The following is a 17,567-nucleotide window of genomic DNA, read 5'->3' as shown; positions in this document are numbered from 1 at the left end:
AAATAACTAAACAATTGTTAAACTGCCCATTCAATCCACGTCTTCCATCTTCCTTCGTGGTCGTGGCACATATCACGTTTGAATTAATTTAATTTTAGATTTTGATCTATTGTTGTCTTATTTGTTGTCGGCGTTCTTGAATTCCTGAAACTTCCATGTTTAAAGTTTCTCTTCCCTTCTTTTCCGTAGTCTAGATATATCTATATTTTTTTTATATGCTTTTCGTAAACTTGTATATCTACGATGTGTTGTTAGCTTGGGAAAAATCAGCATATCTTATCAATACAAAGATGGGTTTAAGGAAAACGTCATGTTAACTTCCGTCTCTCTCAACGTCGTCTTCTCATTGGCACTCGCACTTTGATCTTTTTCATTAGCTCATGCGGCGTTGTTCGATTCCTTCATCTCCAAGTTTCAACTACGAGTTTCTCCTTACAAATCTCAAACGTAGGCAATAACCCCGACGAAGAAGCATTTCTGAAGTTGTTCTGAAATTTCATTGACGAAAAAGCATTTCTAAAGTTGTTCTAAAATTTCAAAGACTTGTGCTTTCGGCACTGGCATAAGCATGAATAATCAGTTCGGTGTTGACACTTGACATCTTCTAGCCTTCTAAAAATTGGCGTAGAGATTGATCGGCTGTGAATATTTGAGGAAGTTTTGAAGCTTAGAGAGAGAAGGTATAGAAGGATCTCACTATCACTCTCTTTGCTGTCTGCCAGGTTCGGTTTGGTGGATGACGGGATTTGAGAGATCTAATATGGAATTAAATCATAGAGAAAATAAAATCAACAATGGTAGTATCAAAGGGTTAACTCGTTCTCTTTTTCTCTCTCCCCATAACTGCTAACTTTTTTTAACTACAAAAGATTGGAACCAAAGAGAAATATGGATGAGAAGAGAGAAGACAGCTGAAACAGTGAATTAAACATAATCACTATGAGTTGCTTTGGTAACTCTTGTTTTGCTTTGGTAACATACTGTCACAGTTTTTGGTGGTTTATTGATATCAGTTTTTACAAAAAGAAGTTTATTGACAATTTCATAGAATACCATTGTTCTTTGTCGAGACTGTTTTATAATTTGAGTACATGAACCTCTATTTATAATAGATGAAAGTTGTCGAGTCCAATTATAACTAAACTACTTTTATTCCAATTACACCCAAAATTTAACACTTCAAATACTTTTGAACACCCTCTCCTAATATGTTTGGAGAATGCACCAACCATATTCACCGCTTGATTTCCATTTGTGTTGTTACAACTTCTGGGGTGTTCAAAAGTAACCTCTTCATTACTTCGGATCAAATGTGAAAACTACTTTCCAATTCAACCTTTCATTCTATTACATCCCATTGTCATCACAAGCACAAAACACTCTTTAAATTTGGCCAACAATTAGATATCATCACTAAGTTTTGATATTCCTCACATTAGACAATTCCAAGGTAGACATCTTGATTTTCCACGTAAAAATCTGGAAGAATTAAGAGAATTTTGTGAACGATTTGCTTGTGATCAACCTAATGCCTTTCCCGTCAATCCAAAGGGAAAGAAAGAGCCAAAATAGACCCATTCTATTCTAAAAAGAGTAAAAGGTACCATATCAAAGGAACTTTGCAGAAACCCAGGAAATAAAGAAAAAATTCTCAGATAGAAACCAACAAACAAACAAACAAACAAACAAGACAAAAATGAAGAAGAAAAAAAAAACAAAGAAAGTAGTAAGAAATATGAAAGAAAGAAAGAAGATAGTATCTAAACCAAAAACGAGCATAAGTATAACATTACCTGTTATTTTCATTTAGGAAAACAAAAGAAAAAAAAAAAAGTTTATAGTCCACCAGTCAGTTTTTTTGTAGAGAAATGAGTAATTTGGTCGCAAGGCATCCACCCAATAAAGCAAAAGGCCATTCTACACTATCCACATCCACAACTTAGATACAAATTTTTTTGATACAGGAGATGATTTAATAACATAAGTAACTTGAGATTTACAAAGGAAAAGCCATATAAAACCATATCTCTGATTGAAGTCAGCAAAACGAATTTCGATCAGTCATCACCTTCAAGCTCTTTACCAAACTGCTCCAATCTAGCAGCATCCTCACTCAGATCACGAACTTGGGCATGATTGATAGAACCGTCATCTTCACTAGCATGCAACTGCCTGCCTCCAAACCTTCAGAAGCCAATAAAATAACCAGGTTAGCAGTTTAATAATGGTAATGTATCCAAAAATGTCAAAAAATGGTTCCAATGTCAGCCCAGAATTCTAGTTAGCTTGACATGAATTTTCAATTATCAATTATAAAACACAAAAGAAATAAGAAATGCAAGGCTATCTGCTGTTTGGCAAACTAAGATGTCAAGAAATGGATCCCAAGTCAGCCCAGAATTCTAGTTCGCTCATCATGAATTTTGAATTATAAAGCAAAACAGAAACAAGAAATCCAAACGCATCTGCTGTTTGGCAAACTAATGGATTTGGGATTTTGGCATTTTCTATTAGATACAAAGAGCAGCTCCCGGATTAAAACACTTTTTTTTTTTTCCTTCTCACAGGAAAGTGGAGCTCTGGACTAAAAATGAACAATGTATGCAATGGGAAAGCATTTCAGTTTCGAACTGCCTAACTGCACCACTTTCATCAAGTCCCATTTTTTTTTTTCTGATTATGTAGAACTAACAGTTTGACACTATATAGTTAACCATGATGACATCGCTAGGATGTGCTCCAACTTGAGATCATATTACAAAACTATGAGAAACAGCCTATTTATCTCTTTTAGTAACAGGCATGGAAAAAAAAGAAGAGGTTACCATCTTCCATTCATCAGTTCAATGCACTTGAGGGCATCCCTCCTATCCTTGAACTTCACCAACACAACACCATGCGGATGATTCTCACAAACCTGTACATTGATGGATTAAGTATGGCTTACCAAAATCCTAAAAGTCACCAAAATGTATTTGTGGATGAAATTACAGCCATGAATACCTTGATTGAATCCACTAGGCCAAGCTTGAAACACTCTTCCCGAACATCTGCCTCTAGCTCTGGGTGTAGATTTTCATCAGCCTTCAGAGCATTTCAAGTCAGTGAATTCAAAGAGAGGTTGCACATAATTTTCATATGCAAACAAAACAAAAGACTGAAGAAAAGTGGTTCTATTGGCATCCTGAGATCATTAAAAGAAAGAAAGTGTACAATTTTTTTTTTTTTTTTGAAGCTATACAGAGTCTGAAATCAACCTTAACATTTAGACGATAACAAGGATCAGAAAATGCAAATAAAGCAAACGAACAAATCCTTAAATACCAAAGTTGGATGCAGCTGACTCATGCAAGTGTGGTTCATATTTATACAAACAAGTGATTCAACTATATGCTAGGGAGGGAGCTACCCTACAATCTCTGGTTGTAAGGGAAATGCTCCCTCAATCTTTGTAATTTTCTTCTGTTTTATTAATACATCTTTTTAAAAAAAAAAAAAAAAAAGTGATTCAACTATATGCTCAAAGTTTGCCCAACCTTTGAGATGATAAGCAAGCTTTTTAAGTTTTTCAAGAGGTACATTTTAAAGGATTAGGAATTACTTACTCTCATTTCAGCAGGGGTGAACAAATTATGAAGAATAACAGTAGCAGGAATTGACACTTTTGCATCATCATGTCCACCTACACATAATGAAAGGATTAGTGTCATAAAATAAAGATGATAAGGGGAAACGGAGACAGAAGCTCTCTTCTCCAAAGGCAGTATCATGTTCTTGTAAAAAGCTTTTTACCCCAGCCTAGTATCTTGTCCTCAACCCTCTTCAGCTTCTTCTTCTTCTTCTTATCCTGCTGCCTGGTTATGAATTTATCTCCTGCAACAAACAAATATAAATAAACAAATTTCCCGATCCTCCACATGAGATAAAAGCAAAACCAATTGTGCATGATGCAGCATCAACTTTCATCTTTAGTGAGTGGTGCACCATGCAAGAACAAAAATTCTGCAAGAGCATATGAGATGAGGTACAGGATTCTTTTCTTTTAAATCAGTACGAGTAAAATAGATACCTTTTTGCTCAAACCTGGCTATGCTGACAGTCATAGGAATCTTGCCACCAGGACGCAATGGGGCCCCATCTAGAATCTGGACAGCCAAACTGACTGAAGGCTCCTGATGTGCCAAAAATATCATCACTATGAGTTTTTCCCAACAAGATTGTTAATATGAAACCATGTACAATCTAAAGAATTACCTTCAAGTACGTAACAAGTGCATCTCCTTTTACTCTACCAGTTTCTTTATCAACATAAATCTTCACACGTGGCTTTTTGGTTTCAGGGTCCTAAAGAATATGAAGTAAAGCTGGTCAGAGAAGACACTACGATAGAATAAAACAAACAATAACGGACATCGGTTAATTAATTAACTGTCTGGTGAAAGATTCACAAAATAGATTTGAAACTATACGACTTATTGTAAATCTGAACTCTTAACAAAAGTGACATTACCAAGAAAAAAATGTTCAAATATTTGCACTTTTTACACCAAAAAAAGGAATAACACAAACCTACAAAAATTTAGAGCCAAAAATGATACAAAATAATTATTTTTACCTCCTTTATGATGCCACACTTGGAAAATACTTCTACCACCTGCGAGGAATTTCCAATTCCATCAGTAGCAAGAGATAAATAGAAAACTATCAAGTAAAGCAAGCAAGTTCTTTCTCCAATAAAATTGCCCCACAGATCCTCAACTCCTATCTTATGCAGATAACAAATACATATTTAAATGAGGCTGTTCCTTACTTCCTCTGTAGTGACATCATCTGGCAACCCAGTGACATATACATGTGTATTGACTTTGAGGTCGAACCAACTATCTGGAGGTTTATTAGCTTCCTGCTAAGATCATCTCAAACATGTCAGCATCACTGGCTGTCATCTACTTAGAATTGTACACTATTCAGCACAGATTCAGAGAACCGCATCATTTGCAAAAGATAGTGATCGGCACATCCCAAAATGTATGAAAATCAAAAGAAATACAAAGATATACGGCAAGCTGTTAGTGGGCAGCCAACAAGATATCTAGTAGAAAGAGAGACCATAATTTGAAAAAGTGATATAGTAGTTGGGGTTGAAGCTATAGTCATTTTAGAAAACCTTTTTCTCAATCTGCTTCTCAGGCTCTTTTCGCTTTTGATCAGGTTTTCCCACCACCACCTCATCAGTAGCATCTGTTTCTTTGCCAATTGATGCTTCAGCAGCTTTTAATGTTGGAAAGACCTCATCCTCTTGATGGTACACCATGTCTTCTATTTCAAAATTTTCATCCTTAGAAGCTGAATCATCCTAGAATAGAAAGAACTTCATCAAATTGCTACCTATTGATTAGAGACAAGGTTTAATTCTACCAGATTAAAGAGATACGAAGCTAAAAACCCACTTGAGGAACCCATGCTCTAAGACCACGATCCCACTTGTAAGTAGTACCATCATCATCAATGAACTCTTCCTCGCCATCTGGTGGCGTCAGAGGCCGCTCATCAGCATCCACCTCCGTTTCCTTTACCGTCCCATTAGAATCATCAAATCCATTATTTCCAGCATTTTTCAGAGCCTTTGCTTCAATTTCAGCAGCTTTGACCTCCTTCTGCCATTTTGTGAACTCGTCATCATCGTCAGTGATTGATGCATGGTAAATTGGTTCATTTGATCTTTCACCCTGAAGATTATTCTCTATCTGTGGTTCAGAAAGGACTCCACCAGATGTAGAATGGTCAAGGTTCTGTCCCATAGCCATTCCTGTATATAATTCGGGTACTGAAGATAGTGGCATCCAATTGGTTCTCCCTTCAGACCACACCAATGTATCACCAGATATGTAACCATTCATGAAATGCTCTGTCAAGGTGAAAATAAATAAAGGTTCACCGACTTGTGAGTAACCTACTCTGAAATTTGACGAAAACACATGCAAAATCACTGTCAACTACAAGAAGGTGAGATTGTTTTCAGTGGAACACCAACTAGAAAAGCAAAGAGAGTTTAAAAGAAAAAATACATGACAGCATATGGGACTGGCACGAAATATCTCATAAGTCTCATTTCAGGAAAGCCATTCACATATAAAGATATCGCCATCATCCAGTTCATTTACAAAGGATTACATCCTATTATGCAACCAGGGCATTTTTCTCAAATATGCATATGATGGAGATGAGTCTACATATACTGAGAATTCTTTTAAAATGCTCCTTCTAAAGAAGAAAACATAAATCACATAAACAAAAGCATAAGATAACTTATGGAAACAGTAATTACAATTCTAAAATGAATGGTCAATATAAATTTCCAACAACAAAAAAGTTCAATACTTTCAGCAGCCTTAGCCCATAACATTGTACCTCAGAGAGTAATAGCAAGGAAAGGTTTCTAAGATGCTTCTTGGTTCATGCTACAAATACAACCACCAACACACACAATTAAATAATCAATCAACAACAACAAAGATTTGTATGCACCAATAACAATTATTGTGCTTCTAAAAATGATAAAAGACATGCAGGAAGAGCATTCAAGTAATCATAATTTTGTTTTTTTTTTTATGACAATCTTCAAGCAAACACAATCTGCACTAAAAGCACTGCCAATAAAGTCTGACGAAGTAGGATCGGCAAGTCATCATCATAAGATTTTGGAGGTTAATCTTCAACAAGGTAAACAAGGAAAAACCCAAGGATATAGGTCCACCTGTAATTGTTCACAAGCACTGCATACCTGTGCCAACTTTGGTTTTTCCTAATAACTGTCAACAATCAAGCAGGAAGACAAAACTTTTTTTTTTTTGAATGTGGATACATTCACCCGCCACCAAAAAAAAAAAAAAAAAAAGACACAACAGGGCTATACAATGATGAAGAAGTTGAACATTTTACATTAAGGGCACCATAGGATAGACTTTCTATTTTTAAATAAATGAAAATTTGAATGCAAAAGGAGAATTATGCTCAAATACAAAAAGGCATCTAAATTTCAAAAGTCCAAATATTTTTAAAGGCATTGAATCATCAAGTTAATAATAACTGACTTTATCAGCATCATTTCAAAAAAAATAATAACTGACTTTAAGAATTTAGTTTTTTTGCTTTTCTTGTTTGAGAAAAACTCAGATATATTTAGTAATTTAACCACCTTTAAGAGTTACAAGAATATAGTCAAGCAGTGCTACTTTTATTGTGTTCAAGAAAATTAGATGAATTTCATGCTGATTCTAGAGCAGCTTAACTTTGAAATGGTGACACCACATCGGCAGAAGTGGAACTACTTAAGAAGCAGTCCAACATCCACCTCATCATCCTTATAATGCAAAGAGAACTAATTTGATTCATATATAACAAAAGAATAAAAAATTAAGAATGGTGTAACCCACCACCCACCTTGCAACTCTGAAAGGGCATAGGGGCCAACATGTTCCTGATTCTCCCCCAGCATATACCATCCAGCTTCAGCAGTAGCATCAGGGTTTGTACCAATTCCATTCCCAGACCTAAAACAACAAAAAATGAATGCCAATTACTAAAAGAATTCCATAAACTACAAGTTGCCTCTGAAGTACCATGCCGAATAAACAATACAGAGGCACCTCTGCTTCACCTCATGAAAATGGCTACAAATCGAAATAACAACTACACCTGTTGAACCTCAAATTATTCAAATTCTGAAAGAAAAATACAAGCCACGTAACACGATTACTAAAACTAAAACTACTAAACCGTTTCCTTTCAGACAGTTTAAAATACCTGATTCTATCTGAAAATGAGTAGAGAGGGATAAGCCACGCAAGGAGAATTGGAGACAAAGACTGCAGGGTGCGAATGCCAAGGGCCAGCAAGTGTCACCTATGCCAACCAGGCCCACTCAAACTAGGCCAACCATTGAGTATAGTTTCTAAACATGATATTTCAAATATTACAAGGACCCAAGCCGATTCAGTTTTTTTTTTTTTTTTAAACGAAATTTCATCTTAATAAAAAAACAAATATTCCGAATTTCATAACATTCCTACTATATTTTCCATTAAATATAAGAAACTTAAGCTAGTGGAAACTACAGCCATAATCCTTATATTGATGGGCACAGTTGGTTTAATGGGAACTCAACCAGATTTAGATGCGTAGAGGGTCAATCCCACACCCTGTGGGGCGAGGACAGGGCGAGGGAGGAAACCCCGCATGGGTTTGGGGCAGGGACAGGCTGAGGGGGGAAACCACAGCATCGGTTCAGGGCAAGGATGGATTTCCTAGACCCATAGAAACCTGACCACAGGGATTTATGAGAAAGCTAGCCTTTACTACTTTGGAAATAGAAATCAATATTCTTTAAAGAAACTCTTTACTTCAACATGGGCATTTGGCGAAACAAATTTTTTAACAGTTTCATAAAATTGCTGTAGGTTCTGTTTCAATTTTATGATTTTTGCTATTTTGTCTATTTTATATCTTGTTATTTTTTTCAATTTTTACATAATTTTTATAAGGTTATTTTAAACACAGAGTTGGCAATAGGCCAAAACAAAGATGGGTGGGAGATACAAGGACAGAGTTGGCGAGTACGAGAACAGGGCAGGGACAAATGTAATTTGTCTTATGATTCTTTTCCATTCACCATCATTCAACATGATACTTCAATTTGAAAGTCTCTAGTTAAGTCCAAATTGATAATCCCTTGTTTGCGGACTACCTCAAACAACCTCCCACAACAAGAGTAACAATGACATCACAAGAGGTCACCAATTTAAGAGGTATTATCTCATGTGGTGGTAACACCAAATTGTTTGGATCTAGCTGAAGAATATCTAAGGGCAAGAGATCACCCAAAGTAGCTGACATTTATGAAAGAAACAGGAAGAATGAGATCAATTTTAATAGGCCCTGCACTTCCCCTTTGAAGATCTAAAAAGAATTGATAGGGATTGAAACATGAGACAACTACACAGAAAGATAAGTGTCCAAAGATAAAACCATCCTCCTCAAGGTTCTACAGCCTCTCCCAGGCACATGCAGACAGGTAATATTGTGTTATGCCGAAGCACTAAATGGTGTAACATCAAACATTGTCCATCATCCAAAAGGAAGCAGACATCCCTACACACTAAAGCCAATAAGTTCTCATTTGTGTTAACAATACACAATTATAGAAACCAAAACATCCAAAAGGAGAGTACCAACGTCTGACTACACTACTGTTTCAACACCACATACAAGAAAAAATAAAATGCTATCTGAAACATGTCTAGCGGGAAAGGAAACACTTCTAAGACTCGCTCTTTTGGCTTTCTTTTGTTTGGGTTGTTGTAAAACTCAACAACAACAAACTGCATTTTGTCTATCACTATAGCTATGAAAACACAAACAAAAATACCTAAAAAACACCAACTCACCAACACTGGATAATATCATGCTCCAAATCCATAAACTGATCACAAAAGCATCATTCCAACATAACAACGGTTTCTCTGAGTTGAAGAGGGACACAACCAACAACAACCATTTTTTGTTGCACAAAAAAGAGAGGGAAAACGGAGTCTTGTGTTTCTACAAATGTCTCTCATCTGCCACTCGACAATGCTTCAGAGACTATTTGCAGCTTATGAATTTCAAACTCTGTTCAACAGTCAAGAGCTTAGTCAAAATTTTATTTTTTTATTTTTTTATTTTTCCACTGATCACAGCCTTTGGTAACTTGAGTGGAACTTCAGTAAGGGATGCAAACTAATTTTTAAAATAGAGAAAGATTCTTCCTGATTCTTAAAGAAGCACAACAATAGAAACCCAAGCTAAATTTGAAATTGGCACACTTTGTTATCAGCTAAAAGATGTAAACTATAACATAGATTCAATCTTCGAAAGCTCATAAATCCACATAAATATTCTTTGTTCCTCACCATTACAATTTACAAACTCAAGTTAGTTGGACAACAAAAAGCTATTATGGTCTATAAATGATAATAAACTGCACACACTTCACCAGCTAAAAAGAAAGAATCAGAACTCAGAGATTCGTGATAAACAAGTCCATGCATTCAAACCATAACTTGACTAATAAACACCACCAATCGAACCCATTAATCCCAAAACAACAGTGCAAACAGAAAACCCACAAATGCTGATATCTGGTAAACGAGAACTCAATTGGAAGGAAGTGAGAAACGTACATTTTCTTATATGATTTGTCGCTTTGATGAGTCCCAGATATAATTGAATAGAAAGATTCACTAATTCTATTAAATTTTCAGCCTTGCTCGGGACGAAACAGGTCCCCGGGGACAGAAGAGAAGGTTGCGGAGAGCAGTGATTCTAGAGGTTTCAGGGTCGGCTCAGGACTCGGGAGAGGCGAGCCGAAGGGGAAGCACCAAAGCACACGATGATGGGATAAGCGGCATAGCCGTGGATCGAGGACCCAAGCCCTCTGTTACTTGGCTGGGCATGATTGCTAATTCACTGAAATTTAAGGCACCCAGTCGGAACCAATAGGGAATGGGTTTGGTTCGCGATCGGATTATGGGAAACCCGAGAAAAATCTATGGACTCACATATTTTCCCTAAACACAAGCAAATAAATATTTCTAAATTAAATATTCTACAAAAATAAATCTTCTTGTAGGATGATAAGTTTAAATGAGCAGACATAGTTCTTGATTGAAAATTTTCAGCACATTGAAAGTCATAATTGTGAAGAGAGACTTGATTGACTCCTGAAGTAGGTAAGCTTGAACAATAACTGAGCCAGATGAGGAATAGAGAACCCTTCAATTTTAGTGTCTATAACTCAGTCTCCAGCACAGCAATGATCAGGAAGGCAAGATAAACCAAATTTGACATAGAACAAGACGAATTATTGATTTGGTCAATTGTTTGAAACAAAAAAGAAAAAGAACACCACCAATTAGACCTTTACAGAGAGTTTACGAGTCATAGTCTAAGATAGTCACCAGACTCTGCATGTCTCAGATGTATATGATGTCATCATTTTTTCCTCCAATGCAAACTTTAATTCTTTGATCTTCGATTAAAAAATGTGTGTCACTATCTTTCTCAATATTATTCCAACTGTCTAGAACCAATTTGACTGCAAGATTATATCCGGAGAAACTTGAAATGGCTGAAATTGCAAATGGACTGTCTATTGGAAGAAGCAGTATATCACATCAAACAGTTAATTTAGTTTGCAATTGAAGGTCAAGTAACATCTGGCCCAAATGGATTTTGAGCAAGACAAGAGGTTCCATAGGAGCAAGAGGAAGGGGCAAAAATCAATTAAAAAATACATGCTGGAGAAGATGTTATGCATTAGAGAGAAGCAGTAAATCTAGGGTAAATAGCACCAAATTAATAGCTCAAGGAATTTTAGAAACTACTCAAACTAGATCTCGGTCATGGTGGCAAAAAAAATCAAGTTCTAAGAAAAAGGTTTGCAAGAGATGAGACTAGGAAAAAGATTTATTGAAAGTGCCAATTCTCAACCTTTAGATTACTATAAAGTAGAGAGAGAAAGCGAGTCTAGAACGAATTGAATATTTTGATACAGTTCAGTATCTGACCATGCATTTTCTCAAACTTGAGTTTGCAATTCTTGTGCATAGCTATGTGCTGTAGACAACAGTGAACTACTCTCATACTGAAAACTCAATCCCAAAAGAGAAAATAAAAAATCTTAACACACAAAACTATCAAACTAGACTCATGAAAAGATGAATAAGGTCCAGTCACTCCTTCGGGCAACACGGGGGTTCACCCATCTTTAACAAACATGACACTTGTTAAAACGTCCAAATAAAGTTTAGTCTTATTGAAGGCCTATCAAATATTTTGAGGAGACAATAAATGACCAAGACATTAACTTCAACACGATCATAACCAAATCAATAGACAAAATAGCTCACTTAATTTTCCTTTCATTTCTGTTCCCTGTTGTTGCAAATTTGTTTCTGACAAAAATCCAACCAAATATGTTATGCTAAAACCCTCAACAAGAAAGCAAACATGAAACAAAGTCACAAGAAAAGAATACTTACTTCTGTTAGACAATCTCTTCTATGAAGTATGACAGAAGAAAAATAACAGCTCTAGTAAAAGCATAAGGTAATACAGTAAGGATGAATACCTGAAAGACAGCTGCACTGCATTACCCCCGGAACTGCATCTAGGTGCCAGGCTGAGACAAGCGACATGAGCCATTTTTGGTTGGACAAAAAAGCCAGGCGAGGGCTAAATGGGTCTCATGTTTCCTTCAAATGTCTCTCATCTGCCACTTGAACATGCTTCAAGGACTACTTGTAGCTTTATGTAGTTCAAGTTCTGTAAAAAATCAAGAGCACACAGTCAAACATTTAGTTTCTTATTTTTCCGCTGATCACAGCATTTGGTACTTTGAGTGAAACTTCAATAAACGATTCAAAATAATCCTTAAAAATAGAGAGAAACTTTCTTTTCTTGAAGTAGCCGAAGCTTAAGAATGCAAATACCAAACTCAAACTAGAAATTTGGCCACTTTTTAATCAGCTAAAAGATGTAAATAATTACATAGTTCCTAAAGCTCAGAAATCCACATAAAAGTCTTTGTTCTTCACCATTACAAATTACAAGAGACAAACACGAGTTACAAGCTATTAAGGTTAATAAAACGACAATAATCTACACACTTGACCAGCTAGATGCACAGAAGCAAACCCATACGACTCAGAGATTCACTATGAACAAGGTCATGCAATCAAACCAGGACTTCAATAACACAAAATGATCAAGCCCCAGTAATTCCAACACAACATTGAATCGTAAAACCCCACAAACGCTGCTACCTTGTAAAGGAAGTAGGATTCATACGAGTCCCAGACAAACTCGTACATTAACGATTCACTATTTAATTTCAGGCTTTCCTCCAGACGAAAATGGTCCCGGAAAAAGGAGAGAAGAATTCGGAGCAAAGCGATTGTAATGAGCGTGTGAAACGAGAACAGTGCGGAAGAAGATAGGTACAGCTTCGGCTCAGGACTCGGGAGAAGGCGTGAACTAGGGGAGGCACGGAAACGCAGGTTGATGGTATAAGCGATATGGCCCTCGATGAAGCTACCGTAGGCCCATGAATGCTAATTTGAGTTGCCGACGTCGATATCCAAATCTCTTGCAATCGGAACACGAAATCATTAGCCTTGGGTTGATTCCGGCTTAAAATAGGGTATTGCAAGAGGGATTATCAGGAGATTTTAACACGAAAAAATAATATCTCAAAATCCAAATCCATTGCATATAGAAGGCTTATCCAAATACGAAAAGTCATTTGGTGAGAAACATGCGAAACACTATCTCAGTCATCCGATCATGATCAACGCCTATCCCAACCGTCCGATCACAGATAACTGAGATAATTGATTCTCATGTTTTGTACCAAATGGCATTTGGTATTGGATCAATGGTGAGTAAGTATATATTAAAGATAGGATGATACTAAGACTTAGTGTTATTGATATCATTTTTTACAAAAACAAGTTTATTGATAATTTCATAGAATACCATTGTTCTTTGTCGAAAATCTTTTATGTTCTTGCAAATGATTACTAATAAAAACCGTTATCTAATTAAATAATATTAGATACCCAGTTTAATCTAAACCCCTCGAAAATGGCAAAAATATTAAATACCCATAGATTTGGCATAGGTATAGGGGTGACAATTTTATCCATTTACCTTAATACATGTTTCTTTCGGTTAGTTGCATCCTCTTTTCTGATTGAAGTCAGCTCAAACAATTTCAAATTCTTGCTCTTTGAATTATCTTTGTTGCATGTTGAGTTTATGAAAAAGAGAAAAAATTGTATTAATTTATATAATTTGAGTACATCTATTTATAATAGAAGAAAGTAATAGAGTCCAATTATAACTAAACTACTTTTGTTCCAATTACACCCAAAATTTAACATTTTAAAGAGAAAGTCCTAACATAATTAAACAACTGAATATAAATAAAAGACTAACATAACAAAAAATCTTCTATGAGATCTCCTTCCATAATAATTCTAACTCAGTAAGACTTCTTATTATGAGAATCATGTAAGATTCTTTCATATTCAACAGCTTCATTTGAAGTTTTTTTTATTCTTTTTTTCTAAATTGTTTATGTTTTTTCTTTCTCCGTCACATAAGAAAGCATGAAAAGGAAGGGCTCCTACTTATCCACCACTCTCCAATGATTTTTCAAATAAAAGGTTTTCTAGCCTCACCTATCTCGTCATATGTATGGAGAATGCGACAACCATATTCGTTTGATTTCCATTTGTGTTGTTACAACTTCTAGGGTGTTCAAAAGTAATCCCCTCATTATTACTTCGAATCAAAAGTGAAAACTACTTTCGAACTCAACCTTTCATTCTGTTACATCCCATTGACATCACAAGCACAAAACACTCTTTAAATTTGGACAACAATTCAATCTCATCTCTACCATAAAATCTTAAGTTTTGATGTTCCTCATAGTAGACGATTCCAAGGTAGACATCTTGATTTTCCACGTTAAAATCTGGAAGAATTAAGGGAATTTTGTGTACTAGAACATCTGTTATGATATAGCCTTTGAGCCACTTTTTGCTCTACACTATGTGTTTAAATTCATTATCTTTTTGAGTATGATAAAAAGGAGGAGAAGAAAACATAGGGAACTTGGATGAAAAAGACCTAGGCACTCATAAAATTTCACTTAAAATGATTAAAATAAACAATGCACAGATTAAGGGGGAGCTTATGATAAAATTACATATTAACTCAACTCCAACCCTTAGGGAAGTGTAATCTTTTATTTTCCAAATTAGATTTTGTCATCATAAAAAAGGGGGAGGTAGTTGACTCCCAAATTGATTTTCATGATAGAAAAACTTAATTGAGCTAATAACTTACAAATCTAGTATTTCAAATACTTAACCTTCAGGAGCATCTCAAGGTTTAAAGCTTCAAAGCCAAAATGAAGCCCTAAAGCACAATTGAAGAACATCTCTTGAGAAATACCCACAAGGAATAAGACAACGAGAAGAATCTAGTTCAAGCATCAAAGACATACATTCAAACTCAGTCAATATTTTTAAGAGAGTATTCCAACTCTTATTCCTTTATGTACTTGTGAGATAAAAGCTTTAGGATATAATTTGCATATACATGTTCAAAACCATCATACATATCACTTAGAAACATGTTAAAGCACTTAGAGATAAATTCTCATTTGACTGTGATCGATCATCCAGAACTATGCAAGCCAAAAATATCAAGCATGATCGATCATCCAGAACACGGCCATTGCACGATATACTACATGATAGATCATCCCTCATCAATTGATTTGTCATAGATATCCAGGAGAGAAAAATTAACATGGAATGATCCATCATCCCTCCAGATTGATTGATCTGTAAGAACCGTGCCAGTAAGGGACTTCAAGCATGATCGATCAAATGAAAATACATTGATCAATCATACATGTAATGCACTACCAATGGGAATCCTGATTGATCAATCAATCATTGGCAATAATCGAACAATTTAACTTTTTTGGACCAACGGTAATATATTGATCGATCTGTCCACTAATCAATAAGTCACTATCTTACAAAAAAGTAGTCGTTATGATCGATTGATCAATCAGTCACTATCTGACAGAAAAGTAGTCCTTATGATCGATTGATCAATCAGTCACTTACTAATGATCTATCAATCAATGGTCTGATTTTTGCCAATGGGAAAATAACGGTTTGTTTGTGTTGGGGAAGCAATAAATACCCACCAAACTATGAGTAAATAAGTGAATGAGCATTAATTGGCATATTCTTAAGCCACAAAACTTTATTTTACAAATTCCCACCAAAAGTGCTATAGAGAGGAAGAAAGAGAGAGCCTTACCCTTGAAAATCTTTTATCTCTTTGAATCATCTTTGCTTGCATCATAATACAAGCTCCTTGATCATTTCACAATGTGTTATACAGGAGGAGGCAACTTGAATCTCTCAAGGGGATGCGTCTTTCCAAGTAAGGGTGTAATTTTTCCCTTTTTTTTATTGAAATTGTGAAAAGTTCATCTAGAATCTGATAATATAGATCGAAAGGCATAACTAGAGCCAGAATCTTGTAGCTATCTCTTTGGGAGTTTTGTTGGTGTACCAAAGAAAGCCAAAATCTTTTTGTGTTTTTTCAGCTTAGAGCGTAATTGTAGAAATTTTCCCAAGCGGGTTCTTGGAAAATCAATACCACTAGGATGACAAGGTTCTAGATGAACCTATAAAGAATTTAAAAAATTACAAAACTAGAAAAAACTTACTTCCTTTACAATTGAGGAGAGAGAACATTCTCCTTGAAATGTCCATGCCTCCAACCATTGATGTACAGTGGTGATGGTTTAGGAGCTTGACTATGAAAGTGAGTAGGATGGGGAAAGGTTGTGTTATTTTTACAAAGAAGGTTTTTTCTTTCTCAAAAATGGACTTAGGAAGGAATTTTAAGTATTTAAAAATTGAATGCAGTAGGTATGCCAATAAAAATCTATTTTCTCAAAAGAATGTTTTGTGGGGTATTTATTAGTTTTCCAAGCCAAACTAACCACTTTTTGCCCGTTTGCAAAACGTTGCATTACATTGGTCAATCAGTGTATAGTATTGATCGATCAATCATGTGTAATAGCTATATTTTTGTCTGAACGTGACTTATTGACCAATTAAATGATCGATCAATATCCTTGTATTAGGTCTGATAATTTAAGTTGATCGATCAATATACAAGGAATGATCAATCAGTCAGAATTCCTATTGGTAGTGCATAACACGTATGATTAATCAACAGCATTCCTATGATCGATAATGCTTTATGTCCCTGGTTGGAAATCTTCTGTATGATTGATTAATGTCGGGAGGTTGGAAATATTGGTTTGAACCGACTCCCGAATGAAATGATGTTTAATCTCAATGTCTCTTGATTGAGAGTGATCAAACGAGTACTTAGGCATATTGCATTCTTGTTGTCGCAATAAATAGGTATTTCATTTTGCTCTAAAGCATAGTCCTCTAATTGTTGTTTCATCCTCATAAATTGTGCACAACAACTTCTGACTACTATATATTTCCTTTCATGGTAGAAAAGGCTATAGAAATATTATTTCTTTGAAAGGAAAAAAGAAACAAACTTGTTTCCAAGTAATTGATAGCTACCATTAGTACTCTTTTGATCAATTTTTTGTCTAGAAAAATCAAGTCAGAGTCCTCAATTATGTCTTTCGTAGAGGCACTAGAGTACCAAAGTCCTAAGTTTGGTGTTCCTAGTAGATATCAAAAAATTCTTTTCAGGACCACTAAGTGTGATAGGCATACGACAAACATAATGTTTGACCTACTAGTTGAAAGGTAGAGTAGAGACCCTATCGTTCTTCTATTTAACTTCTGATCTATGGGTCTACTTGAGTTGTATGCATCCAATTTGAGATAAACACATGGGGTGTGCTAATTGACTTAAGATTTTAAATGTCAAATCTCTTT

At 35.5% G+C, this 17,567-nt stretch overlaps 1 protein-coding gene across 2 annotated transcripts; it reads right to left on the bottom strand.

Moving 5' to 3' along the window:
• Positions 1–1,876: 1,876 nt before the first annotated feature.
• Positions 1,877–13,182, bottom strand: LOC137945778 (splicing factor U2AF-associated protein 2-like). 2 transcript variants are annotated; one of them, XM_068791797.1, is made up of 14 exons: positions 12,864–13,182; positions 12,170–12,363; positions 7,444–7,553; positions 5,451–5,908; positions 5,168–5,356; positions 4,811–4,906; positions 4,616–4,654; positions 4,255–4,344; positions 4,070–4,172; positions 3,793–3,873; positions 3,606–3,682; positions 3,004–3,084; positions 2,826–2,917; positions 1,877–2,184 (listed from the first exon to the last, which is right to left on the bottom strand). In XM_068791797.1, exons 2-14 carry the CDS (start codon positions 12,241–12,243, stop codon positions 2,058–2,060), a joined length of 1,617 nt encoding a protein of 538 aa, XP_068647898.1. In that variant the 5' UTR covers positions 12,244–12,363; positions 12,864–13,182; the 3' UTR covers positions 1,877–2,057. The 2 variants fall into 2 exon arrangements, with proteins under 2 accessions (XP_068647898.1, XP_068647899.1); XM_068791798.1 differs by having other exon boundaries at positions 4,811–4,903.
• Positions 13,183–17,567: the final 4,385 nt, after the last annotated feature.

Source organism: Aristolochia californica, unplaced genomic scaffold (genome assembly GCF_029961685.1).
Source record: "Aristolochia californica isolate CCGP_79_NKW_82.1479 unplaced genomic scaffold, dmAriCali1.0.hap1 SCAF_12, whole genome shotgun sequence".
NCBI classification, from domain to species: Eukaryota; Viridiplantae; Streptophyta; class Magnoliopsida; order Piperales; family Aristolochiaceae; genus Aristolochia; species Aristolochia californica.
The sequence above is the reverse complement of the archived record's forward strand: the minus strand, read 5'-3'. Positions and strand labels throughout refer to the sequence as shown.

Excerpts from the sequence above, each read along its gene's own strand:
- LOC137945778 (XM_068791797.1), bottom strand. The coding sequence starts at position 12,243 with ATGGCTCATGTCGCTTGTCTCAGCCTGGCACCTAGATGCAGTTCCGGG. Across the intron at positions 4,907-5,167 it reads AGAAGCAGATTGAGAAAAAG|CAGGAAGCTAATAAACCTCC; the intron begins GTTTTCTAAAAT and ends AGATGATCTTAG. Across the intron at positions 3,085-3,605 it reads TCACCCCTGCTGAAATGAGA|GCTGATGAAAATCTACACCC; the intron begins GTAAGTAATTCC and ends AATGCTCTGAAG.